Here is a 27,094-nt window from a genome sequence, read left to right on the forward strand (position 1 = left end):
CCATTCAAATGAATGGGCTTGAAACATTCAGGCAGGTTTCCGTCTCCTGCCCCTGTTTTGTTCAGGAAACGGAAACCTGCAGAATGGCGTACGGGCGCAGATGTGAACGAGCCCTATGTTATATTTCTACTATGTTAGGGAAAAGGAGCATTTTGGGGGGGGCAGGGTTATTTATTTCTTTTTTATTATTTGTAAATGACTTTTTTTTACATTTTTTTTCAATAGGAGACATGAATAAGCAATCTTCTGATTGCTCGTTAAGAAATATACACTAAAATAAAGAAGTATTGAAGTGTATAATGACTGTCAACCTATGCATATGCATAGGCTGTCAGGACTAGGTAATCGATCAAGGATTGAGACGTGAAGAGCTAGTGACATTACAATGATATAATAGTGCAGGAAGTTACACTTTTCCATGATATTCTATTATGTTATGGTGTGAGAAGGAATAAAAAATAAATTAATTTTTAATCCCCCATTGTCGGCTTGAACCTGCAATCTTTTTAAGTCACTTATCCGATAGACTGCAATATTACTGTATTGCAGGCTATGAGTAAATCACTATATTACTATTGAGGCCTGGCAAAAAACAAGCCTTGATAGGCGTATAGTTCATAGACGCCTGGGAGCCTTCACAAGGCTCAAGGTTTTTATGACAACCATATTGCTCTCACAATCTCGCTGCATGGGAACCACAGTGGAGGAAGAACAACAGGGACAGCCCAAAGATGAGCCTTTTTTTTTTCTTTGGGTGCCAATATGAAAGTGTTAATAACCACAATGTTTATTGTATGATACAACGGCTGTCTCCCCTGTAAAGTTATTTAATCATTGGCAGCAAAGACGAGTGCCGATCCCCGCTAACATTGATTTACTGTCTTTACAAGAGACAGCGATTGGGTTATCAGGCTTTCCTGGCCACTATAATAATGCTGCGGGGCCTAGCAATCTCCAGCTTGCCAAGGGCCTCAACCCCTGTGACCATGATCATTAAGCCCCTGCCAATAAATATGGTTCGGGTGGCAACCATTAATAACTGAGTCAGTAAATTATCATATATAAGCATACTCCTTCTAAACCTTGGTTCAGAATTTTCCATGAAATCTACACAGTTCTTATGATAACACATGATAGACATGAGTTCATAAAAAAATACATTATATGTAAAATTGTATGAGGAAAAATATGTAGAACAAATAATAAAAGCAAGCAAAGCATTACGTAGTTAATGGAAAGCAAAAGTGGAGCGTTGAAATCAACAAATGAGTTCTCGGGGAGGACAATTCTAACCTTCTGCATACGTAAGCTCTAACAAAGTGCAATAAATAACAATTTCTGTCATTCTAAAATATATTAATGGACACAGCTTTCTTGGCCTAAAAGCAATTCCATTACAAAATATACATTTTAGCTAAACAGACAAAAAGCCATTTGAGAATCATTGCAGAAAATATTTATTTTTACTTGGGGAAACAGAAAAGGTGTAATAAAGCCCTGGACGTTTATTGTGAATTATATTGGGAAGTTCCTCATTAGTCTTGAAGGAAGCGGATAGAAAAGAAATTGCTGAGGGAATGGTTTGTTTGTAGATAACAGTATATATGCATTCTGATAATAAATATAACTGCATGGAAAACACATTTCAAGCTCTGTATATTAAATCCATTACACTCAATATGAGAATACCCAAAAGGCAAATCCAAGTGACATGTAGCTGCATTTCAATAAAATAAACCATCCACCGGGTTCATAAGAATAGAAGCACTAGACATACTCTATATACATTTTAGATCATAAGTAAGAATCTTCTAAACAGCTTGGTTTTGTTAAAGAGCTGGTATTTGGAAATATGTAACACAAGGGAATTCAATCATTAAAACTGCATTTTTTATCGCTAACATGTAAGAATAACTTTAAGAAAGGCCATTCTGTAGGTATCCTGGTGCAAATCGGTATGCGTCCCCAGAGCTGCGAAAAACTCACCAGCGACAGCCTCTTCTTCCTCTGGGACGCCCTCTCCATGATGTGTTCTTCGGATGGCTTCTTCTGGCTTTAAATGGGACACATGTGCAGTCAGCTCTGCCATCAGACAGAGCCGACTGCGCATGCCTGTGGCCATTTTCTTGTGGCTGCTTACATGAGCATACTGTGTAAACGGCCACAAGAAAATGGCCTCAGGCATGGCAGAGCCGACTGTGCATGCGTCCAATTTAAAGCCAGAAGAAGCCATCCGAAGAATATGTCATGGAGAGGGCATTCCAGAGGAAGAAGAGGCCGTCGCTGGAGAGTTAGTCTCTCACTCTGCTAAATCAGTATCCCTACACTATGCTGAGGATGGCCCAATAGGCCGAAACAGCGCTGTCCATAGTTGGGAATCTGTTCCTTTTGGGACAGAAATACTGATTTAGCAATTAAATCCACATTATGATTAAAAGACTTTATAACTGAGTCGTTCATGATGTTAAGGATGCCGCCCTCTATAGGGTGGTGTACAGAGTGCACTCTGTTCTCCTAATTCCATCCAGGAGATTAGATTTGCATATTTTTTACCTATACTGAAACCGGCAAAGAGAGAAGTCTTCGGTGCAGGCCATTTCTCTCTGCTGAATTCTGGCAGTTTCTTCAGTGGAGTCTCTAAAGGCAGAGATGTGAACTTAGCCTAAAAATGTTTTTGCTGGAAATATCAGAACAGAAATGATGCTTTCATTATTGTGCTCAGATTTCTGTTCACTGGGGCTTTTCTCAGATATTTGCTATTTTACCACTACTCTTGTCAGAATTACATGTAAAGAAACCATCTACTACCAGTAGTAGTTATAATGGAGGGGGCAAACTTCTCCTTATTGTACATGCCCCCTGCCTTAGACAGAAATGCAAAATGTGCTGCAGCTATAATGAGGCTATTACACCAGAAAAACTACAGAAATTCCAAATTTGGATGCAAACTCAGATACCATTTAAATCGGTGTGTCCCACTGTTGTTGTGTCTGACAAAGACTCCTGTGCAGGTCAAAACATTGTACACATGTGTTGGCTGTATTGAATAAAACATGTTGTTACTTGCTTTACTTTAGCATATTTTTTCTAAAGTATGGATTTCCAGAACAGTTGAAACTGCTGCATTAACATTTCATTTATGTGTTCCATGGGATGGATGGGGCTGCAATTTCTATTGTGTTGACTGACTGGACAGTGTGAGGCTGAGTAGTAATAGATACTTATAAGATATGGGCGAGTAGTATTCGATCAAATACTTTGCCGCCATAGGAATGCGTGTAAGTGGCTGAACACCAAGGGGTTAAGCGCATTGAATATTCTCTGCACTTAACCCCTTGGTGTTCAGCCGCTTACACGCATTCTTATGGGAGCGAGGTATTCGATCAAATTCTACTTGCTCATCTATAATTCCTTATTTCGCAACACCCAGTTGTGAAGTTATTTATACATTTTTGGGAGGAATAACAGAGGAATAACCCTGTATAATGCAGAGTTCTAAGTATATATGATTCTGAATTACGTCATGGGGAATATGAATATTTACTAAAACAAGTGTCAGGAGTGCTAACAAGTTAAGACAAACTATGTATAATGATTTCAACAAATGAAAAAGCAGTAGGCATATTTCGGAAACAATATGAATATGGTAGCTGAAAATGTCAATTCTTTAAAATGGGAATCTTAGTGCTCACCAATTAAGGATAAATCATAAAGAGAGCTGAAGGAAGCGATCAGGGGAGTTTAAGCAGTCTTAATTCTTCAGCACAAACAGTCAATATCAGCAATTAATTGGCAGTTTGATAGCTAAAGGCCCTCCGGCAGCGCTGAAAGCCATTCCTAACAACTTCATTACAGCAAGATGATGAAAATAAATGGCGCTGTAATGTGTATTCTGACACTGATAAATACTGTAAAGACTTGGAATGTGCTTTAAAAATATAGAAAGTAGTTCAACTCTTTTATTTAACCTCTTCAGGCCCATTTCTTTATTGTCCCATTCTGAAAGTACTAACTTTTTATTTTTCTATCGATATGCCGCTGCTGTTGCAGTGATTTTCGCAAGACAGGTAGTATTTTTCAATCACACAAGTTTTGGGATTCCTATACTCACTATGGCTGCTATTAATAGTATGACAAGTTAGCACTGTAGCTCGCAGCAGCACGTAGATTCAGATGATCCCAGCAGTTGGACCCCTGAAATCTAAAATTGATGTCCCATACTATGTATAATCTAATTATGGATAAACCTTTTAATATATTGATTAATTAGAGAATAGCCATATAGACATGTAAAGAGATCCTCAATTGGATGGCATCTGCCCACATTTTAGAAGATTGGGGGCCATCTTATTAACTCTTTCTGGGAGAATAATAAAAAATTTGCATTTTTTTATTTTAAATTTTTCGTCTGTTACTATACATTTGATTTTTCCATCAATGGAACTTGTTGAGGGTAAATTTTTTGTGGGCCGAGTGGTGCTTTTTAACAATACTTTCAAGTCAAGACCCCATGGGCCAGAAACACAGCTAAAGCGCTGTGGAACAACTGTGGTGAGAACTCATTGTGGTTCTTCCTGCAATGCTTTGAACAGAAAGTTCACAGAGTTTTCATCCGCAGACTTTCTGTCACCTTTATATCTATGGGAAAGCCGCTGGCGTTTCCGTAGATATAATTGACATCCTGCAATTTCCAAAACTACACTGGTTTTGGAAATCGCAGCGTGTCTGCGCTGCGGTTTTTCCCGCAAAGTGGACATGAGATTCACATGAATCCCATCCACTTTGCATGTACTGTATAACGTCGCAATTTTTCCTGCAGCGTTTCCACCGCAGGCAAATTGCAACGTTTCCGGCCCGTGGGGCCCCGGCCTTTATCTATCTTTTTGGGAGCACAGTTACAAAAAACTTCATTCACAAATAGAGACAAAATTGCCCTGTTTTCCTGATTGGTAAGGGTCTGAGCAGCTGATTCCTTCCAGATCTGCAAGTTATCTTATATCCTAAATTAGATTTCACCCCTATAATAGTAAATCTGTATTATGGAAGACTCTGAGGCCATAATTGTATCAATTAATTATATGTCCATTCAGCGAATCTGTAGCTTTAAGTCATGAAAAATATGAAGCCAAATTGCTGAATAGGTTGTGTGTAGTGTGTGAAGAGACCCCTGAGTATAATAGTGCTTCGCTGATTCCCTAGTTGTGTTACTGAAATCTGATGATTGATTGTGCAAGCCCTACAGTGATACTGCTTGATACTCCTCAGCCATAACAGTAGACTGAGGATGGTCCCAGAATTCTGCACTCTTACATTTCATTTAAATACATTTAAAGAGGTTTACTGTGGTTCAAGCTTTTTATGATACAGAGCTTCTCTCCACCAGCTTGTCTTCCAACTCCACTTCTCCACTCCATAGACCTCTATAGGCTGCAGATGTAAACTGATCCTTCAGACAGTGGATATCCCATGGGTAATTGGACATGACATCCTGGGCAGTGTTATTACATGAGGTGTTGGATTGACAAGTGTGATATTTGTTACCTTGTTTATTCAAGTAAAGGAGTTTTGCAAAGTTTTAGAATGCACCCCATACAGTTTACAGCCATAAACAAAGTTCCAGTGTTATCTTTGCTAAGTGTAAGCTGTATACAAAATGTCAACAGAGCCCAAAGTGTTTCCAATAGTGCCCATGTACTGTCCCAACCAAACAGAGCACTCTAGAATCAAAGTGTGCCTCACTGACACAGAACATGTACTGTATATCAGATTGTGTTTGATTTATTCAAAGGGTGGATTCTTATCCTAACAACTGTGTGCTAGGTGGCTCTTCAAGTTGAGATCGCCATACGTAATGGAAGTGGAATGCCAGTGTGTCATATTATGACCTCACACCACAAATTATAGGTGGCTGACCGTAGCTTCCAAGTTCAATATCTCCCAGTGTGACCGGCAGAGGTGGCCCCATAGTGACCTACCATAACAGATTGTTATGGTAGGCACACTTCCCCGGAGTGGTTGATGCCCCCCCCCCTTCCCTATATGGTTTAAACCAGATTCTACAGTGGGTTTATACAGAAAGTCTGCCCAACTACAGAAAATCCAAGGGTGGAAGTCATCTGTCAAAATTTACCGTTGTAAACCAATAAGGGTATGTTCACATGGAGTTTTTTGACAGTGGATTTTGATGCGAAATCCGCTTCAAAATCCACTACCAAAACAGCTCCCATTGACTTCAATAGGAGCTGCTTGCTTCTTTTTTCTGCTAGCTAGTAGCCGGAAAAGGAGGCGAGATGGCCTATCTCGCTCATTTTCTACCGAGTGAACATACCCTAAGTGGGGAGAGTGAGAGATTAACAGCTCTTCCCTAAAGAACAGAGATACTAAAGTGATCTGATGGACAGTTGTGAATAACAACCACAGGAAAGGGGCTCTGTACGTGCACTTACAAGTATGGGCACACTTGTATTCCCCTCACTTACAGACAAAGGGATGAAATACTATGGTAAATTTTTAGGAGACTGATTGTCACCCTGTTCAAGTGATAAAGTTACATCATAGTGATGTCATACTGTCGTCCTGCACCAGAGACTTTGTAGTTTTTAGAAAAGAAGATCAGAAGAAGAGAATATTATGACAAATATCTTGACTCTCGACATGCGTATTTTTGTGCTTGTTAGTCCAGAACACCCAGGTTTTTTTTTGCATCTTTTCTTTTTATTTTTAATCCTAATTGTGACCTACATGGTTTTCTGTTAGAGCAGATAAAGGGAAAGTAGAGAATAATAAGTATGATGTAATATTGTAGAAGAATATACCGCCTATACATATGTTGTAATGTCAGATATCACATCTATAAAGGGTGGAGTGCAATAGGGCATGTTTTTACCACAAAATCAGTCTTGTTGGTGTGATATGACAAGGTTACTGTGTCACTTACTTGTCTTACTTCATTTATTAAAAACCTTTTATTTCACTATATTTTGGGGTGAGTACAGTCATTCTTTGACCATCTTTGAGTTCAACTGTTATATAAAATCTGTTTAACTATACCATGTCCATTGAAGACAGATTTTAGCAATAATTGAGAGCGATTGATCAAAAGAAGAGGTTGGTGGGTAGAAGAGGAATCTGATACTTGGAGAAAGAAGCATTGTTCTAAAGAAAGTTGTATTACATTTCATATCTTTGATTGTAGAATTCAATTACAAAAAAATGAAACAATCAATTTTAACATCTTTTATCAGTCTTACAATTTAGTCATTTCATAATAAATTCAATTGCTAATATACCATAAGTATCAAGTCAAATCGTTTTAGGGACTTGAACTGAATTTCACAACATCTGTCAACAACTTTCAGCTGTTTAAAAATTGTCATATTAATACTTTTCTGTCTGACCAAGTTAGTGAAAGTATTTTGTATTCCTATGTACATAACAACATGCTTAAAAACCCATTATGTGATAAACTTTACAGAACTTTAGAGCATTAGGTTGACATATATAATAGATTATATTTATTGTGACAAATCTTAATTAGAAGTTTTTGTGCGTTTTTCTGGATCCGTCTGGTCTTATGTATTCAGCTTGGAGTAATGGTATCAATGACCTGAAACTAATGTTTTTAATGAATGTATAATATTAACATAAATGTCATTATACTTGTAACACTTGGGCACACAGGTCACATAAGGAACTTTCTATAATATGGTGACTTGCAAGGTCGGACAATTGTAATGAGTGACAGACTTTGTGAAATCTGTTCTTTAATGAGAGATATCCTGCGGTGTGCAGAATACTGAAGGATAATGGCATGGTCACGGAGCATTGCTTATTCATGATCTGCATGTTCAATGAGAGGGTTGTGAACTGAATTTTTTAAGACATTGAAAGCAAAATAAATTTACATGTTATAGTTATTTAACTCCTGTACACACAAATTTAATAATTTAATAGTTGGTGTAAGTATAGTACATATAACATTAAATGACTGCCCTGGTTGATCATAAAAAGCACTTGATGTATCAGTGAAAATATAGTAGTACTGTATTTCCATACTAAATTTAAACAATGATCATCAAAAGTATTCGATCTTCTACAATTTGATGGCAAAACAACCTGATTTAAGGTACTTGATATGGTTTTATCTGAAGGTTTGATGTTTATCAAAGTATAAATCATATATTTACAGAACATAATTTTCCTTGGACAAGGGAAATGTCCTGGAAGGAGGGCTTTCCTCTCTGCCGGTTTCAGTATAAAAGCATTGGAAAGTCGATGGACCCCCATTATAGTTTATGGCATCCACGGCTGTCCGCAGGTAACCGTTTTTTAAGCAGACAGGCTCTCCATCTTTCTGGTCCCCATGTGGATTCGAATGATGGAGACCCAAGCACTAGTGTGAACCTAGCGATACTCTAGCCACTCTTACTCAAGTTGTGTTACATATTTTACTGTGCTGGCATATGACTTCACTCGGACCAGGATTTTCCAATGACTTTTGATAAGCAGAACAGAGTTGCACCAAGGAAGAAGTTATGTGTTGCTCTCCAGTGGTGCAGCATATTGACAGTAGGGTTTGCTCAGATTACCTATGGCAGGAAGGGGCATGCTATTTGAGGTCTGTCCCTACACATGGAAGGAGGATGTAGATCAGGGGTCCTCAAACTTTTTAAAAGGTGGGCCAGGTCCCTCGGACCATTGGAAGGCCGGAATATAGTTTAAAGGGATTCTACCATTAAAATAAAAAATTTTCTCGATAACACATAGGAATAGCCTTAAGAAAGCCTCTTCTTCTCCTACCTTTCGATTTCTTCTTTGCCCCGCTGTTTGGTTAAAATTCCGTTTTCTGTCGGTATGCAAATGAGTTATCTTGCAGCACTGGGGGCATCCCCAATGCTGAGAGAACTCTCCAGCGCCGCCTCCAACTTCTTCTGGAACGTCGTCTTTATGCGTCTTCTTCTGGTGCAGGCAGAGCCGACTGAGCATGCCCACAGGCCACAAGAGAATGGCCGCTTACTTACTGTGCAAGCGGCCATTTTTCTTGTGGCCGCTGGCATGTGCAGTTGGCTCTGAGCGAGGCCCAAGGTGTACAAGTTTCACCGCCTGCGCTGGAAGAAGACACATGAAGATGACGTTCCAGAAGAAGATAGAGGTGGCGCTGGAGAGTTCTCTCGCAGCATTGGGGACGCTCCCAGTGCTGCAAGAGAACTCATTTGCATACCGACAGAAAACAGAATTTTAACTGAACGGTGGCACGGAGAAGAATAGCCTTTCTTAAGGCTATTCTGACGTGTCAACGACAAAAACAGTTTTTAATGGTAGAATCCCTTTAAAGCTGACCCAGCGGAATGCACACACCAAACACAAGTGTGAATGCCCCCTGAGGTGTTATTAATCCTACAGTAAGATATTATAATGCTTACTTCAGAGGGCACAGATAGGGTCTGGGATCCAGGAAGTCAGCAGGCACTAAACCAAACTAGTGAGGTGGCTTTGCCCACTGTAATTTAGGCTGCTTCAGGTCAGGTCACGTTGCTATGGTGACCTGACTGACGAAGTGATGCGGAGGGGTACAATTGACTATACCGGGCCAGGCCATGGAGACAGCGCGCTTCACTTTACTGATTGGAGGGCACCACTCCTGATGTCTGCACGATCTGCTGTGTCTCCGGTGTCCGCCTGTGTCCTTCTGTCACATCGCAAGTATGCGATGTAAGGAGGATACCGGAGGCAGATCACCGGTATCCTCCTTACATCGCATACATGCGATGTGACAGGAGGACACAGGCGGACACCGGAGGCAGAGCAGATCGCGCAGAGATCAGGAGTGGTGCCCTCCAATAGGTGAAGTGAAGCGCGCTACATGGCCTGGACCGAGCTCCCCAGGAGCTTCATTATAAATGCGCGCCTGCCGGTGGTGCCGGCGGGCCGGACAGATGTGCTCGGCGGGCCGCATGTGGCCCGCGGGCCGTAGTTTGAGGACCCCTGATGTAGATTATCACCCCTGACTTCATAGCTGGCTCCTGGAACTAGCATAGCAGACACAACATATTCTGCATAGCAGATCCACAGGTTCTAGGAGACAGAAGTTGCATCCATCAGTGAATACAAAGTGTCTCTCAGGGGCCAGAGAACCATTTGAGGTTATCATCATTAAGTGGCACTGTTCTGCTGTACCTATATCTGTATCTAGTAAAGATAAGAACCCTACAGTGAAGCCCCCGTATCTCCCTTCCTTCACCAGTAAAGAAGGTAGACCAGGCAGGTGGCACGTTAACAGTTGAGGACTATGGCACTGGATGTGAACACTTCCAGGTTTTCACTGACAGCAATGTAAATGGTAAAAAATCCATTTAGATCACTGTTGGTACTATAAAAATATGTAATAAAATAATAGTAATAAATGTAACTGAGGTAAAAAATTTGTTTAGTCGAAATTATTTCACTGAGAAGCAATGGAATGGAATATTTCCCTTGTACAAGGGCACAACATCTCATGCTTAGCTTTGTGCCCTTTGGGCAGCACCACAGTTCAAAACATATTGTATATTGTCACCAGCCACAAAAATATTCAGCACATGACAATTCGCCATTGTTTCCAAGCTGCATGTGTTGTTTCATTCATACACAGATTATGGAAATCTTTCCAGCTAGCTAACCTTTCCTTCTCCCGTTCCTGGGGTATCACCAGCTATTTGTAATGTATTTCAGTCCACTTTAAAAGTGACTGGTTTGCTATTAATTACTGACTGACACCTTCTCTCCCTAAGTGACCCCCTCCCCTGTCTGCCTGAATGTAATCTAAAAGTGATACTAACACTCATTCCCACCTGTGAGATCCCCGCTAGGTCATTCTGAAATAACTTTCATGTGGCTTTGTCAGCTCTATACACAGAATGGACAAGCTACTATGTAGCAGCTGTACAGATCATTGGGTTTTCCATTGGGGTTTCAAGATACAGACACACTGTATGTTAAATGTATTTCTAAATACTCCGAAACTAAAGTCTGTTAATGCACTTGTTCACATTAACATATCTGAAGATTCAAAAAAGTCCTGAAGCTTATTTTCAAGTATCCTTATAATGATTTAAAATAATTTTTTATATATACAATTTCCATATATGCTGTAAATAAAATGATGTTGATAACTAAATGACTATGTGAGTCTTTCTGGTTCATTACTAAGGGCCCAAAGTAAATACTTATGAATTCTGAATGGATCTAGGAGTAGAATATTAATAGCTATTGAAATATAGGCATGGGAAAATAGGCAACGGACATGCGCAGTCGGCCTTTTCCTGTGGCCTATCCCGTTTGGCCACAGGAAAATGGCAGATGGACATGTGCAGTCGGCGCTTTGGAACGAAGAGAAGAGGAGCATGCGAGAAGAAGGCAGAGGTGGAAAAGAAGACAGCTCAATGTAGACATTGCACAACCTTGAGGTCTGGTCAATGTATTGTGTTCTTATGTGTAAAATGGTATAAGGTGAACAGAATTATAATAAATGGGGACACTTGTACATGATATCAGGCTGTATGACTGTCTCCCGGGACCCGGGATCTATGGGCCCCTTCACCCGGCTGATACGCTGGCTGCTTTAGAACGTGTAAACGTTTCGTAGCAGCGGCGTCTAAAGCAGTTCCCATTGTTTTCTATGGGAGCTGGCATACGTGCGCTCCCCATAGAAATGAATGGAAAAAGCAGCCCATTCATTTCTATGGCGAGCGCGCGTCTGCCGGCTCCCATAGAAAACAATGCGATCTGCTTTTAGACGCTGCTGCTACGGAACGTTTACACGTTCTAAAGCAGCCAGCGTATCAGCCGTGTGAAGGGGCCCTATGTTTGTTTTATTCATTAGGCTTTCACAGAAGATTTTTGGTAGAATTTGGTCCGCACATGAAATTGTTACGCCAATAAAGAGACCAAAGAGTATAATGGTTTCACTTCCAGTTCAATCTGAACAATTGTTGATCGAAAAGAACCAGAGACTCATCCAAACCCAAGACAAAGCGAATCTTCCGAGCTTCGCCCATTCTCTAGTCATGTGTAAGAAAGTAGCCATGGTACACCTTCTCCACTCCACTTTCCATTCTGCCAAAACGGTCATATATTTCTCCTACATGGCTACTGCTGTTTCGTTCCTGCACAAATCTATTTTTTATGCTAAAAAAGGAGAAGGAGGTAGTGGTTTCTCCACAGTAGAGCGAGATCTAAGCAATGCGTTATAGGCAGAAATCAGTATGTGACATTATTTAGACTTGCCAGCAAACATTAGTGGTGAGGTCTATCATTATGAGGCAATAGAAAATCTCAGCAAATTTACCTCATTGAGATTAAGGCTTGAAATTTCCAGTCTAAGTAAAAGCCTTTCATCTCTGGTAACTGTTCCCAGACATGTAGCTGCTCTACACAAAATGTGTGGTAACCAAGGTAACAAACCAGAAGATTGACAAAAATAACAGTCAGCTACATTCCCTGAATGCAATGAGCTTTCTGACATGTCTGACATGCTTTGTGGGTTTTGTTTGGATAGCGCCGTACACATGCATATGGCAAGTCTACTCACAGCTGGACTAAACATATATTCTGCAAGAAATCAGACATATGAAGCAACTTCTTGGCCTGTATTGTTTGCCATGGTATCACTGTATAGAAATATGAACATATATCTTATTGCCAACATACATTCATATATGCCTAGGTGTGCTCAGATTTTACCTATTCCGTAGCAACACAGTGTAAATTTAGGTGGAAACTCAGTTCCTCTTTCCCTCTTTCCTGTACACAGGGTAATATAATCTGGAAAATTTGGTCTGTACATCGCCCAATATTTTCCAATCCAATCCCAGCCTGGAGAACTCTGTTTTAGAAAAAAAATGTGTTGCACCTTTAAGTATTTAGTTACAATGTCTGACATAAAAACAACACTAATCCGCCTTGCACATGACCATATTAATGATCAGTGTGCTATCTTGGTTTTACCTGGATAGCACACTGACCGATTAATTTCTATGGGCCCGTACACATGACTGTGAAGTACACGGTCATGTGTGTAGGTTGACAGTACGGGCAGCAAAATATGGAACAGGTCCTATTCCTGTCCAGTTTTGCAACCCTGCTTCTGCGGTTCCTATTCATTGCATGAAAGGGGCCACAGAAGCATGGCAAGTGCAGGGGGAGCACACAGATGACATCCTTGTGTCCCTTGTGCGCCATCAGGGCCGTTCATTAACAGAAGTCAGTTAGCACATGGACATGTGCAACCAGATTAACAGACTGCTTCCCTGTCCCACCTCCCTTCACTCAGTGTTATCACTAATGTGTTTCTATCCCTCTCTCCCTCCAGCAGCTTTTGTATTCCCTTTACCCCATAAACTTATACCTTAGGAGTGACTCCATCTGTGTCTAAAGTTAATGGTCCATTTCCTTTCTAAATACAGATTCTATTAGTGATAACAGTGTCGGGAGAATGAGACAAGCAGTCTGATAAATGGAGAAAATAGCATTTTTCTTTAATAACATATAGAACAAAGTTTCTTATATTCACTTATACTATGTATTTATTATTAGGCCCGGTCAACATCTGCGCATGGGTTTCCATTTGGGGAACCCTGAACAGAAACCTAATCCATATAAAAAAGCAGTCACATTAGGAAACCCATGGACCCCATAGACTATAATGGAATCTGTGTGGTTTCCGCTTGGTTTCCACACAAAAAATGCGGAGAGAAAAGTGCTTTTCATTCCGCATTTTTCATGCAAAGAGGGGAACAGAATCCCAGAACACAGATGTGAACTGAGCCTTAGAGGAATGCTTTACATACCTGCTAGATCTATGATCTATGTTCTAGCCACAGCTTAATATGGCGCAGGATAAATATTTAGAAGAAGCCCCCATGGGCACAATTCTTCAGTTATGGAGCACTGTATTAGGCATGCCTTACAGAATACTGGCATAGATAAAATGTGGATGGCTATGGTTATATTGCACCAGGGACAGGACACACACACAAGGTTTGTAAAAGACAAGTTCATAGCAGAAACAACTATATGGAGGTAAACTACATTGTAAATATGGTGCTTTATGTGTGCATGTGTATGTTATCATGTCTAATTGAACACACTGTTCCCCTAAAACTAGGTTCACACAGACTTAGGGCAGCAGGTTTCGGTAATGTTATGACCTCCCTGTTGCTACTGGAGTACAATAATATCTGTGACCCCGACCCACTAGCTTGGGTTCATTTCATTTAGTGTTTCACAGGCAATAAAAATGAATATTAAGATACTACCTGTTACAGTCATATATAAATTCTCCAATTGTATAGTTGTTTTTCAATAGAAAAATAAAATAAAAATACCTTTTAACTGGTGGGAGAATAAGTTCTTATGGTGACCTAAGGCAGGGTGTTCAGCATGCATGTCCTCCTCATTGGTCTATGAAGTTTGGCAGAATAGGGTTCGGATGGATAATCTTTACCGAAAAAAACTTGAGAGTATGGCCATGCATAGCAAAAACACTGCCTAAGGCTAAGGCCCCACAAAAGCGAACAGCAGCAAAAAAGCGGACGGACAGCAGCGGAAACGCATTAGGTTTTTTCCTGCAGCGCTTTTCAAAAGAAAGTCTGCAGATGTTTCTACTTTGATTATATCTATAGAGAAACGCCTGCTTTTCCATAGGTATAAAAACATGCTGTGATTTCCAAAACCGTGCGAATTTTGGAAAACACAGCATTTCTACAGCGCATATTTTTCTGCAATGTGTGAATGGGATTTGCTAGAATCCCATCCACTTTGCAGTAACTGTAAAAAGCTGTGGTCTTTGCTGCGGCTGGTAAACCGTGTGGGTCCCTGGCCTAAAGGGGTTGGCCAGTTTCAGACAAATATAGAGACAAATAGTATTGTTTGTACAATGAAAAGTTTTATACTATTTTTTATTATACTTTTTATATCAGTTTCTCATGGTTTCCTAGATTTCTGCTTGCTGTCATTCAATCTGCTTACTTGCAGCATGGTCATGTGATGGACACACTGGTTACCAGACAGATTGGTCTGACTACGGTGCTGTGACTGTCACGAGCCGTGCACCGGTGTGTCCATCACATGACATGCTACAGCTGTAAATCGCTGCAGGTTAGCCATCAAGTGTGTCTCCAACCTAAGAGCAAAGCATTATGTTGTCATTCATTAATCTATAAATTGTGTCACTTTTTAATGGTGCCCTATGCAGCCACATACCCACCCTACTTACCCTGCTATTATTAACATGTATTCTATAAAAGTACTGTTGAACAAAAAAACTGCAAAGTTGTGCAACTTGCTTCTGTATTTTGTTATGGGATTATAGCATGTATCCCCAAACTGCATTTTCCTACGCAATAATGTATGGAACAAAGCAGGGTTTGCTTTAAGGGTGTGCAGTCTGTGCTGTTGTCTGTCAGTGCTGAAGGGGCACCACTTGTTCTTACTGCTTGCACACCAAGATCACCAAACCTTTGCTTGGTACCAAACATATAGAAAATCAGCTGCACAGAATGTAGCTTTGTGGCCTGTTTTATTGGCTGGATCATGTTGTTCAGGCAACTATATAACTGTTAAGCTGGCCTTACTCATCCAATAGCTTTCAGCCAAACACTAAGCCACGTCTTCCAAAAGGGGAGAGTGGGTACTAAATAGAGATGAGCGAACACTGTTCGGAACAGCCATTCCAAACAGCACGCTCACAGCACGCTCCCATGGAAATGAATGGAAGCGGCCGGCACGCGGAGGGTTAAGCGGCCGGCCGCCAGCAAAGTCTGCATGCCAGGTGCTTCCATTCATTTCTATGGGAGCGTGCTGTTCGGATCGGCTGATCCGAACAGTGTTCGCTCATCTCTAGTACTAAATAGTACACCATAAGGAAAATGGAAGGTGTGAGAAGGTGACAGGCAGAGTGCTGGAGTCACAGTATATCTCCCTCAGATTCCTGACATATGTGTGGCTCAGGGCGAATCTTGAATAAGCTGCAGCCCCAAGTGTGGGTCATAGGCTCATTACTGGGCCATGAAAGGCTGCAGAGCCTGCACTTCAGGGCAGATCCTGAAAGGAAAGGAAATGACTGGGTAAGCCACACATATAGTTAGTATTTTCTGTTAATTAGCGCTCAGACGAGCAGGTTTTGTTTTGCCTTTTTGCCTAAAGTTAAGGCTGTATTTCATTTTGCCTATTCTGTGCCTGATGTAAAGGTTTATTTATTTTGCTGTTTGTTTTTTTGTTTTGTTTTTTTAATAAACTGGTTTTGCTGCAAGATTTGTGTCCCTGTCTCTGACTGGTTGGGTCCACACCACTGCTTCTACTGAGCTACCTTCCCTACAAAGGGAAGAAGGTACTACATAGGGCACCATCCAAAATAAAGCCAGCATTGTATATGGACTCATTTAAAGAGTCTTGCATTAGTTGTTTGTTTCTTGTTTTATTTTCAGTCAATGACAAAGAGATGTCTTAAAGTATGGAGACTAAATGTCATTTTATTTCACACAAGCTTCTTGACAAATATAACATTGTTTTATTCATTTAAACAATTTTAAATGATTTTATTTTTTATTACTATTATTGGTTGTGCCTATAAATGATGAAACATGTCTGCAGGACGAACACATTATAAGTGGCTGTTTATGGCATCATGTTCTGGAGTATATTTGATGGCTGTTGTTAAATAACCACAAGTTGTTCAAGTACATGCCAACTTCTTCTGCTGCATAATAAAACCCACACTGATCAGAGAAAGGGATCCTGGGTCTTGGACGTCTGTCTCACATCAGTCTCTCTTTCACCAAATCAGAAACTCTGTGTGCTGCATCCTTGGAAGGGAACCATGTATTCTTAAAACTGCTAAAAAATAAATAAAAAGAACATAGTTGTAATAACTGGGTCTGTGTATCAGTTCATCTGTCTACTGTGGAAAGTCATAGTGCTATGAGTACAAATGCAGCAGCTCTTACAAGGACTGTATGACTGGTAAAAAAAAAAAGGTCAGAATGTCATAAAAGAGAAAAGAAGTGATACTTACATCATCAATCTCCGATTTTACTTCCCAGGTCCCTGCTGGTCTCTATCTCTAATCACTTTTGAATCACATAAACACCCACCCTGAAAATCACTGAGACAGGTCATCTCAGTGGAGTGGTAGTCATATCCTGTGTTAGGAGGGCCCAGGAAGTAGAGACCAGCAGGGAAGCCAGGATACTGTCAGCCATAATTTTAAACATTTCATTTTTTTATGCCATTCTGACCTCACTTATAACCCGTTATGTTCTCTATATTTTATTATGAGGTCTGTTTCGGTGACTTGCAAAATGTGGTTGTTATGCTGGTGGCATTCTGTATTTTCACAACAAAACAAATGATATAATCTATCTATAGAATGTCTAGTGATAAAACTTCTACTTTTCCATATTAATACTAGCACATAGCCTAGAGACCTCTTTTCAATAAAATGTATACAGTGGGGCAAAAAAGTATTTAGTCAGTCACCAATAGTGCAAGTTCCACCACTTAAAAAGATGAGAGGCGTCTGTAATTTACATCATAGGTAGACCTCAACTATGAGAGACAAAATGAGAAAACAAATCCAGAAAATCACATTGTCTGATTTTGTAAGAATTTATTTGCAAATTATGGTGGAAAATAAGTATTTGGTCAGTAACAAAATTTCATCTCAATACTTTGTTATATATCCTTTGTTGGCAATGACAGAGGTCAAACGTTTTCTGTAAGTCTTCACAAGGTTGGCACACACTGTTATTGGTATGTTGGCCCATTCCTCCATGCAGATCTCCTCTAGAGCAGTGATGTTTTGGGGCTGTCACTTGGCAACACGGACTTTCAACTCCCTCCAAAAGGTTTTCTATAGGGTTGAGATCTGGAGACTGGCTAGGCCACTCCAGGACCTTGAAATGCTTCTTACAAAGCCACTCCTTCATTGCCCTGGCGGTGTGCTTTGGATCATTGTCATGTTGAAAGACCCAGACACGTTTCATCTTCAATGCCCTTGCTGATGGAAGGAGGTTTGCACTCAAAGTCTCACGATACATGGCCCCATTCATTCTTTCATGTACCCGGATCAGTCGTCCTGGCCCCTTTGCAGAGAAACAGCCCCAAAGCATGATGTTTCCACCCCCATGCTTTACAGTAGGTATGGTGTTTGATGGATGCAACTCAGTATTCTTTTTCCTCCAAACACGAAAAGTTGTGTTTCTACCAAACAGTTCCAGTTTGGTTTCATCAGACCATAGGACATTCTCCCAATACTCTTCTGGATCATCCAAATGCTCTCTAGCAAACTTTAGACGGGCCCGGACATGTACTGGCTTAAGCAGTGGGACACGTCTGGCACTGCAGGATCTGAGTCCCTGGTGGCGTAGTGTGTTACTGATGGTAGGCTTTGTTACATTGGTCCCAGCTCTCTGCAGTTCATTCACTAGGTCCCCCCGTATTGTTCTGGGATTTTTGCTCACCGTTCTTGTGATCATTTTGACCCCATGGGGTGAGATTTTGCATGGAGCCCCAGATCGAGGGAGATTATCAGTGGTCTTGTATGTCTTCCATTTTCTAATTATTGCTCCCACAGTTGATTTTTTCAATCCAAGCTGGTTGCCTATTGCAGATTCAGTCTTCCCAGCCTGGTGCAGGGCTACAATTTTGTTTCTGGTGTCCTTTGACAGCTCTTTGGTCTTCACCATAGTGGAGTTTGGAGTCTGACTGTTTGAGGGTGTGCACAGGTGTCTTTTTATACTAATAACAAGTTTAAACAGGTGCCATTACTACAGGTAATGAGTGGAGGAAAGAGGAGACTCTTAAAGAAGAAGTTACAGGTCTGTGAGAGCCAGAAATCTTGATTGTTTGTAGGTGACCAAATACTTATTTTCCACCATAATTTGCAAATAAATTCTTACAAAATCAGAAAATGTGATTTTCTGGATTTGTTTTCTCATTTTGTCTCTCATAGTTGAGGTCTACCTATGATGTAAATTACAGACGCCTCTCATCTTTTTAAGTGGTGGAACTTGCACTATTGGTGACTGACTAAATACTTTTTTGCCCCACTGTATATGATAGCAAATCAGAAACATAAAGATTTTTTTCACATATTATAAATGTCTATTCACTTAATCTAATACACTATACTTACCTATGACTTAAAGTACATAGAAAGTTGCGATACAGCATATATCTGTTTCCTAAAATCTGTATTTTCTTACTATTCATGGTCTTATTGTTTTATAGATTTCTAATATTGCACTAGATCATGACAATTTTAGCATTAGAACATTGCCCATATTTATTACCTGACTGGCATGCATGGATATAGTAAATCCCATTGATATTGTTACTAGGATCTATAGAAATACAATAATGTTCCTTTATTGTGTCTCATATAGTTACATAGTTACATAGTTACATAGTAGATGAGGTTGGATAAAGACATGAGTCCATCAAGTCCAACCTATAACCCTACAATCCCCTACAGTGTTGATCCAGGGGAAGGCAAAAAACCCCATGAGGCTCATGCCAATTGCCCTATTTCAGGGGAAAAAATTCCTTCCCGACTCCAAATCTGGCAGTCAGTATAAAACCCTGGATCAGCGTGTCCTTAAAATCTAGAGACCATAACCTGTTATATTTTTCTCTTCAAGAAAGGCATCCAGGCCCACTTTGAACTTGTTCAGTGAATCCGCCATCACCACTTCCTGGGGCAGAGAGTTCCAGAGCCTCGTTGTTCTTACTGTGAAGAATCCCCTTCTATGTTTCTGGTATTGTTGTCTTTATGTATAGTAAGTGTTAATTTAAGTATAAAAACTATTTTAAAACATTGCATGAGACATATATAACTTACACTAGGTTCACACTGGCATTCATCTCTGGCATTCATCTCTCCATCATTCGGGTCCAAATGGGGGACTCGAAAGGTGGAGAACCCGTCTGCTAAAAAAGCAGTTACTGGCGGACCCCATAGACTTTACAGATACTCCAATGCAGATATGAACCTAGCCTTACAGAAACGAATATACACTATATAGCCCATAGTATTGAACACAGACATATTACACTTATAGAAGCTTTTATGACATCCTATTCTAAATCCAAAGGCATTCAGCTAAAACAGCTTCCACTCTTCCAAGAAGACTTTATATAAGATGGAATTTTTAAGAGCAGATTTTGGCGCTGAATCCATGTCAGAATCCATGTGGAAAAATGCCTCCCCATAGAGTTCTATGGGTTCCTTTCTGTGAGTTTTTCTATATGACTGGAGACTAAAATTCCTTTCTGTAAGTTTTTCTATGAGTTCCACTAGCTTTTTTTCCACTAGCTGAAAAAAAAGCTCCCTTCAGGCAGATTCCACCTGCAAAAATCAACGCAGTCAATGGGAGGTGGAAAATCAACGTGGAATTGGCAAAAACTGCGTGGAAAACCACTAGCTGTGCAGTGCACCGGCATACAGTCACACATTCCGTTCCGGATTAGGCCCAGTGAATGGCCTTAGTCAGGAGGAGGGAGTGTCTTCTGGCAAAAAGAACTAACCGACTCCCATTGATTTCAATGGGAGCCGTCTTTTTGGTCAGGATTTTGAGGCGAATTCGGCCTCAAAATCGTGACCAAAAATCTCTGTGTGAACTCAGCCTTATGCTCCTTTTTCTTCTGTCTCTTCTGTTTCCTTCTATTACTGGATCTTTGTAGAAGGTAGCACACAGATATATATCTGTACTTTGAACATCACACAGAACAAGCTAAACACGCCTGATACAAACTATTGGAGAGATGACCACCAGCCGGGCTTCCTCCACAGGACTCGCTCAGCTCACTGGAGCACTGCAGCTAACACAAAGATCCAGCATTGGAGGAAAACAGAAGAGTCAGTAAAAAAAAAAAAAGTAGCATAATAGCAACTGGAAGGTAAAATCTGAAGTTTTTTTTACATAATTTACATCTTTCAGTTACTGCTAGAGATGAGTGAACAGTAAAATGTTCGATATTCGTTTCGAGTAGCCACTCAATATTCGACTACTCGAATTGAATATCGAATCCTATTATAGTCTATGGGGGAAAATGCTCGTTTCAGGGGTAGACAACATTCTATCAAATTACACTTACCAAGTCCACGAGTGAGGGTCGGGCTGGATCCTCCGAGATGTCTTCTCCGTGCAGCATCCTCGCGGCTCTGAATTCACTTTGCCAGGCATCGGGCCTGGGCAGAGCCGACTGCGCATGCCCGCACTACAAGAAAATGGCCGCTTACAGTCAAAGCGGCCATTTTCTTGTAGTGCGGGCATGCGCAGTCGGCTCTGCCTAGGCCCGATGCCTGGCAGAGTGAATTCAGAGCCGGAAGACGCCGCGGGGAAGCTGCACGGAGAAGACTTCTAAAGGTAGGAGAAGAACCAGCATTGATTGGCCGACTGTATAGCATTCGGCCAATCAATGCTGGTTCTGCATCGAACTTTTACATTCGAATAGCGAGTGGTACTCGATCGAGTACGAGTATTTCGAATATCGTAATATTCGATCGAATACCTACTCGATCGAATACTACTCGCTCATCTCTAGTCTTGACCTAACTTTTTGGGGTGGTTAATATCTAATTTGGTCATTGTGCTCTGTTGAGACAGATTATCAAAGAAAATTAGCAAAGCAATGTAATAAATGGATATTTAGGCTATATTCACATGATCAAGTCAATTCCCAGCTGTATGTTTCATGGATCTGTGTGGGATCTGTTTTGTTGTTTTTGTTTGTTTTTTTAGTACAGACCTATGCACTTCAGTAGGCAAATTGGGTTCATGAAAACAAACCTGAGAGTCCAATATGTGAAAATATAGAGGAATGTCCTATTTTTTATATATCACAAGCATCATAATCATATACCATAATAAAACATCTTCTGCTAGTAGAAAAAAAATCTAGCGTCACCCATTGTAGTCAATGGGAGGCTTTTTTTCTGCGCTGAAAATTCAGCGCCAAATAAAGCACCATTTTCCTCCATGTGAATGGACCCTTAGGCTAAAGAGGAGGTGCTGTAGTGGACTGGCTGCACCTGTGGGAGAGAGCAGGGCTGGCACTTGATATCTGGTTACATAGGCAGCAAAGCCCACAGTATAATAGTGACCGGGAGGTGGGACCCAGGAGGTGGCACTCAGAAGATGGACTCTGGAGCAGGACTAGGGAGCAGGTGAGCAGAATTTGCCCTGTTGTGGCAGGAGGTAGCAGGGCACTTGTCAAGGACGGTTGGGAGCTACAGATGCCTACTCTCCATCTCTGTGACATCCGTGACATAACCTAGAGCTGGAAGCGCTGACTGTAACTACTTCTTGAGAAGGGCTTATATTTCAAGCCTACTCCAAAAACCCTGTAAAATCAAGCTAGAGCTTATTTTTGGAGAAATGGGTTAGATATGGTCTGGATATTTACCACACAGTATAAACAAGAGGACATCATTTGTCTAAACAAAGAGTAAATAATTGTTACAAAAACATTAATCTCATGTAATAAAACAGCTTGCCTATGCTGCATCATACACTAAGATTTAGGGGTGGCTTTGGAATTACCAGAGAGACTACATAGGACTGGCACCATATGTTACGGCATATGAGTCATTTAGCAAATAAAGCTAAGCGAGTGCATTCTTAATGTATCCCAACAGATAATTTGTGCAAATGGCTCATCCTCTATATACTTTGCTGACATCTGCAATCTGCTCAGATAGACTTGAAATATAATGTTATTTGCAGCAAAGGAGACAGGTTTCTTTTAAACTAAAAAAAAAAAAAACATCTATGAATTGCGAAGGACTGTTTGGAAGTACCGTGTATTTATGGACATACATCTCCTGCAAGTCCTGCACAATATTATAAAACATACACATTGTAACATCTATTATACACGAACTGCCTTTTTCTCGCTAGCATCAAACCCTCTTACAATTCCTTTCTAGCACATTTTAAAGTGAGGAATGGACCAAAGGGGAGTAAATGGGAAGTCCATCCTCTATTAACTCTCCCAGAGTAGATGAGGGTATAAGGAGCATTACTGTAGCTGTAGTCCCAGCCTTCAGAACACGAAGGAGATAATCTTATCACTGCTGCAGGAATTAAGGAATACAGGCGTCTTCATGTTCTCCAAGGTTATAATATCTTGGAAATATTCGATTATGTACCATAAAATAAAGAAAGCTGTGCACTTAAACTAGAAGTAGTGAACATTAAGGTTATGTTCACATTTATGCCTGAGTCTGTTACACAGAGGACTTATTTCCTTTGCGGGTTTTAGTTTAAAAACGACAGACACCTGACTGACCCCGTTATATGTAATGGGGTCCACCGGGCTCAACGTGTTACCGCTGTAGCAGTCCATCTCTCCATTTTTCAGGTTATAGGCATCATATAGGCTCTATTCAGATCACATATTTTAACTTCTGTTGAACATATCCATTTAACGGATGCAAAAAACAGACGTAATGAATGCAAATGGTTGGACCATCAGTCTACATAGACATAAATTCATCTGTTTCATCAATTTCATTTGTCCATTTTTTTTAAAGACATTACTACATTACTATATCACTAGCATATCAAAAAACGCTCAATACCATACCAAGAGGCGCCACAGCCACCCAACAAGCATTTTACCTTAAGGCTGGGTTCACACAGGGTATTTTGGACCGGAATTTGACGCAGCGGTCGTCTCAGTTTCTGGACCAAAAATCAGGTAGCCATGACTGGATGCCGTGCAGTGCACAGACATCCAGTTGCAGCACTCCGCTCCGGATTAGGCCCAAATGAATGGGCCTAATCAGGAGGGAGGTGTCTTCATATCGCGATGCAAATCCGCCTGAAAGAATGAGCATGTTGCTTCTTTTTTCTGGGAGCCAGAACAAACCGCTCCCGGAAAAAAAAAAAAAACTAACCGGCTCCCATTGATTTCCCATTGAACTCAGTCTTAAAAGCCTTTGATCAGGTCCATTGGTATGGTATTGAGCATTTTTTGATATGGTAGTGATGTAATAATTCATATATGCGCCTTGTTTTTGCCTTTTACTTAATATGTATTTAGGAGTTGTTTCACCCTGTATGTATACTTTACTATGTAGGCGTGTAATAGGGGTACATCCATATACTCACTTATTTCACATATTAAGTGGTTGTTTACACCCCACTATTTGATAATCCATGCCATTCACCATGTCATACTTGTGGCTATATCTGGTACTTTGACTCTTTATGTCCTTATCTCTTTACTATGTATTTTTGTCTATATGCTTAAATACGCTTTAAATATGCATTAATAAAATATTAATAATAATCAATAATATATATCAGTTTAATAAACATGTGGGATTTGTTTATATATTTAAACCTAATCCTCTATATGTCAAAGTGAACAGGCCTCACAATCCGCAAAATTCTGAGATATTTTATACCAATACTTATGGCCAGATGTATGGCTTAGCTGAACACAGGCATTTTTAAAGGGGCTTTACTATGTAGCTTATCAGGGGCAGAATCACTAAGTAAAGTATTAGGAAACACCAAGACATTTGGCTGAGGATGAGAGGGGCTTACTGCTTCCAATTAGTATTGCATTCAGACTGCATCAGTTATGTCAGCCATTCTAAATATTCATTCAGTGATTTCAACCTCCAAGCTGCCTACAGTATACTGCGTGACAAGAAAGCTTTATGGGATGCACACTGTGATCGGTAATAATCATATATGCATAAACCTACATGTACTGTCTCTCTCTCTCTCTCTCTCTCTCTCTCTCTCTCTCTCTCTCTATATATATATATATATATTTAGATTTCTATATATATATTAAATGGCGTAATGTATATAGATAGATAGATAGATAGATAGATAGATAGATAGATAGATAGGCACACATATAAAAAAATGTATATATACATACTGTATATATACAAATATATATATATATATATATATATATATATATATATATATTCTAATTCTGATCATTCTGTGAGTCAAAAATCTATAATCTTCAGCATCACATGGGCAACAGGATGCTGAAAATTGAAGTTAATCACTGCCATTATGTGAACCCCTACAGAGGTTTTTTCGTGGATGCTTCCTTTAAATCCCCCATAATTTTTATTTGTTGCTGTATAACTGCAGTAAATTGTGCAGAGCTGAAATTTCTATTATCTTTCTTCTGCTCCAGCAGACACCCGCTGCCTGTATCTGCCTGTATGGCCGTACACTATTAGCAATGGTCCTGTCAGATGGTTATTCTCTTCTAAGGCAATTAAAATCTGAGTATAGGCAGCATGGCTAAAAGTTCAGAAATAATGTGACTCAGTCTGAGCGTCCACATCTGTGTTGGTTCAGCTTCTGTTTCATTAAAGCTTAGTTACAGCTGGGGAAACATTCTTATTTTTTTAGCTACTTTCTAGAATCATTGGTAGTTATGGAGAAAATATTATGCTAATATGCTCCATTTTATGAAGCTTTTTTGTTTCCTTTGCTTTAGGTCTGGTCACATATCAGTAAACAGTATTAGACCATTGTCACACCAGAAAAAAGGCAGCAAAAAATGTAATAACAGAATGTAACCAAACTTTGCACTAATTAAAAAAAAAAAAAAAAAAAAAAAAAAAATATATATATATATATATATATATATATATATATATGATATAGTGTTTGGAGTTCAGTTTTGTGACACAGACCTTCATTCCCTGCCTATAGATAGAGTTTTATTAAATGTATACGGTAACGTTTTATAAGACAAAGAGTTAAAAGACAATATGTTGACTACTTGCGGCCACCACTAGAGAGAGTATGTAACCGTAGTGCATCCTGTTGTATAACCGATGTATAATAGTATATGGTTAGCTCCCTCTACTGGCGGTAACAGGCAGGCAAATTGTGATCTTTTAAATCCATGTCTATGCAGGAGACTTGAAGCCTGTATCAGCTATAAACGAGTTAATCAGCATAAAATATAATATATTACAATATCTATAGATTTAAAAAGTAAATAAAAGATTGTACATTTACTTTAGGATTGAAAATGATTTTGAACACATTTATCACTCAAACACCACCTTGTGTACCAATGAATGAGAACAATCTACAATGAACACAAGCACAAATCAATTCAATTTTTCCATTCATCAAGATATTCAGTATTTCTAGGCAAAACCCAATACATTAAAATTCAAATCAATACTATGTAATATATTGCAAAATGTATAAACCATGCGTCAGATATGACACATACTCCCGATCCAACAACTTTCTAATCCAAATTTTTTATACTAAGTGCCTGCATGGCAACAATTTACTGAAAGCTTTATGCATATTCAATTTCCCTATGAAAACACCCAAAAAGCTTTTAGAATATAGTTTATCTGTCAAAGAACAGACTCTAATTATTGAACAAAATTTATCTTCAGTGCATCACAAGCATAAAAGTTATTATTTGTGACTTTATCACTGAAGCAAAATTACCTAGAAAGCATAAAAGCTTTTACATCAATCACAGGTGAGTGATAAGATGCACTTAGTTATATTTTTATACAGCAGTTAGCAAATAAGTGGCAGAGATAGATTTCTCGGCTATTTATATAAACAAAATATTCCGACTGCGATGTTATGGCTTGGCTGTATTCTGCTACTGACATATTAGGACAGCAGCAGAAGTATAAGTTCTTCGTACTTATTCCCCATAGCCAGAGACTATAATGTATACAGATAGAGAAATGATGGGAGGAGATACGTGTGTGTGGCTTGGACCACATGGAGTGTCTTGGAGATCTGTGTTGCAAAGAAAACATCTTGTATACCCCAGTAAATTGGCCCGAATTAATCAAAACAGCCTAGACTCTTGAAAGATAGAAGACTAGAGAGAAGGAAGCGGCAGCTTCTTGGTCCCATTGCAGAACACAGTACCTGGTAGCATTGCATCACAGCAGCGCCCTATTGTAAAGAGACCGATTGAGCAGACCTTGTTACTGGGTGCAACTGACATTTCATTTCTCATCCTTAGATAGCACCAACATATTCCGCAGCTCTATAGACATGGTCATCACTCACAATTC

At 39.8% G+C, this 27,094-nt stretch overlaps 1 protein-coding gene across 3 annotated transcripts in view; it reads right to left on the reverse strand.

Moving 5' to 3' along the window:
• SASH1 (SAM and SH3 domain containing 1) overlaps nt 1-27,094 on the reverse strand; it is a 643,930-nt gene that overhangs the window by 601,964 nt on the left and 14,872 nt on the right. The window contains exon 2 of one of the 3 annotated variants that reach the window (XM_075267871.1): nt 16,601-16,869. The exons of 1 other annotated variant lie outside the window; for it this stretch is intronic. In XM_075267871.1, coding sequence (XP_075123972.1) covers nt 16,864-16,869 — 6 coding nt within the window. In that variant the 3' untranslated portion in view covers nt 16,601-16,863. Of the gene's footprint in view, nt 1-16,600; nt 16,873-27,094 lie in introns of those variants that run through there. One more of the 3 variants, XM_075267870.1, reaches the window with a different exon arrangement.

The sequence above is a fragment of the Leptodactylus fuscus genome, chromosome 3 (genome assembly GCF_031893055.1).
Source record: "Leptodactylus fuscus isolate aLepFus1 chromosome 3, aLepFus1.hap2, whole genome shotgun sequence".
NCBI classification, from domain to species: domain Eukaryota; kingdom Metazoa; phylum Chordata; class Amphibia; order Anura; family Leptodactylidae; genus Leptodactylus; species Leptodactylus fuscus.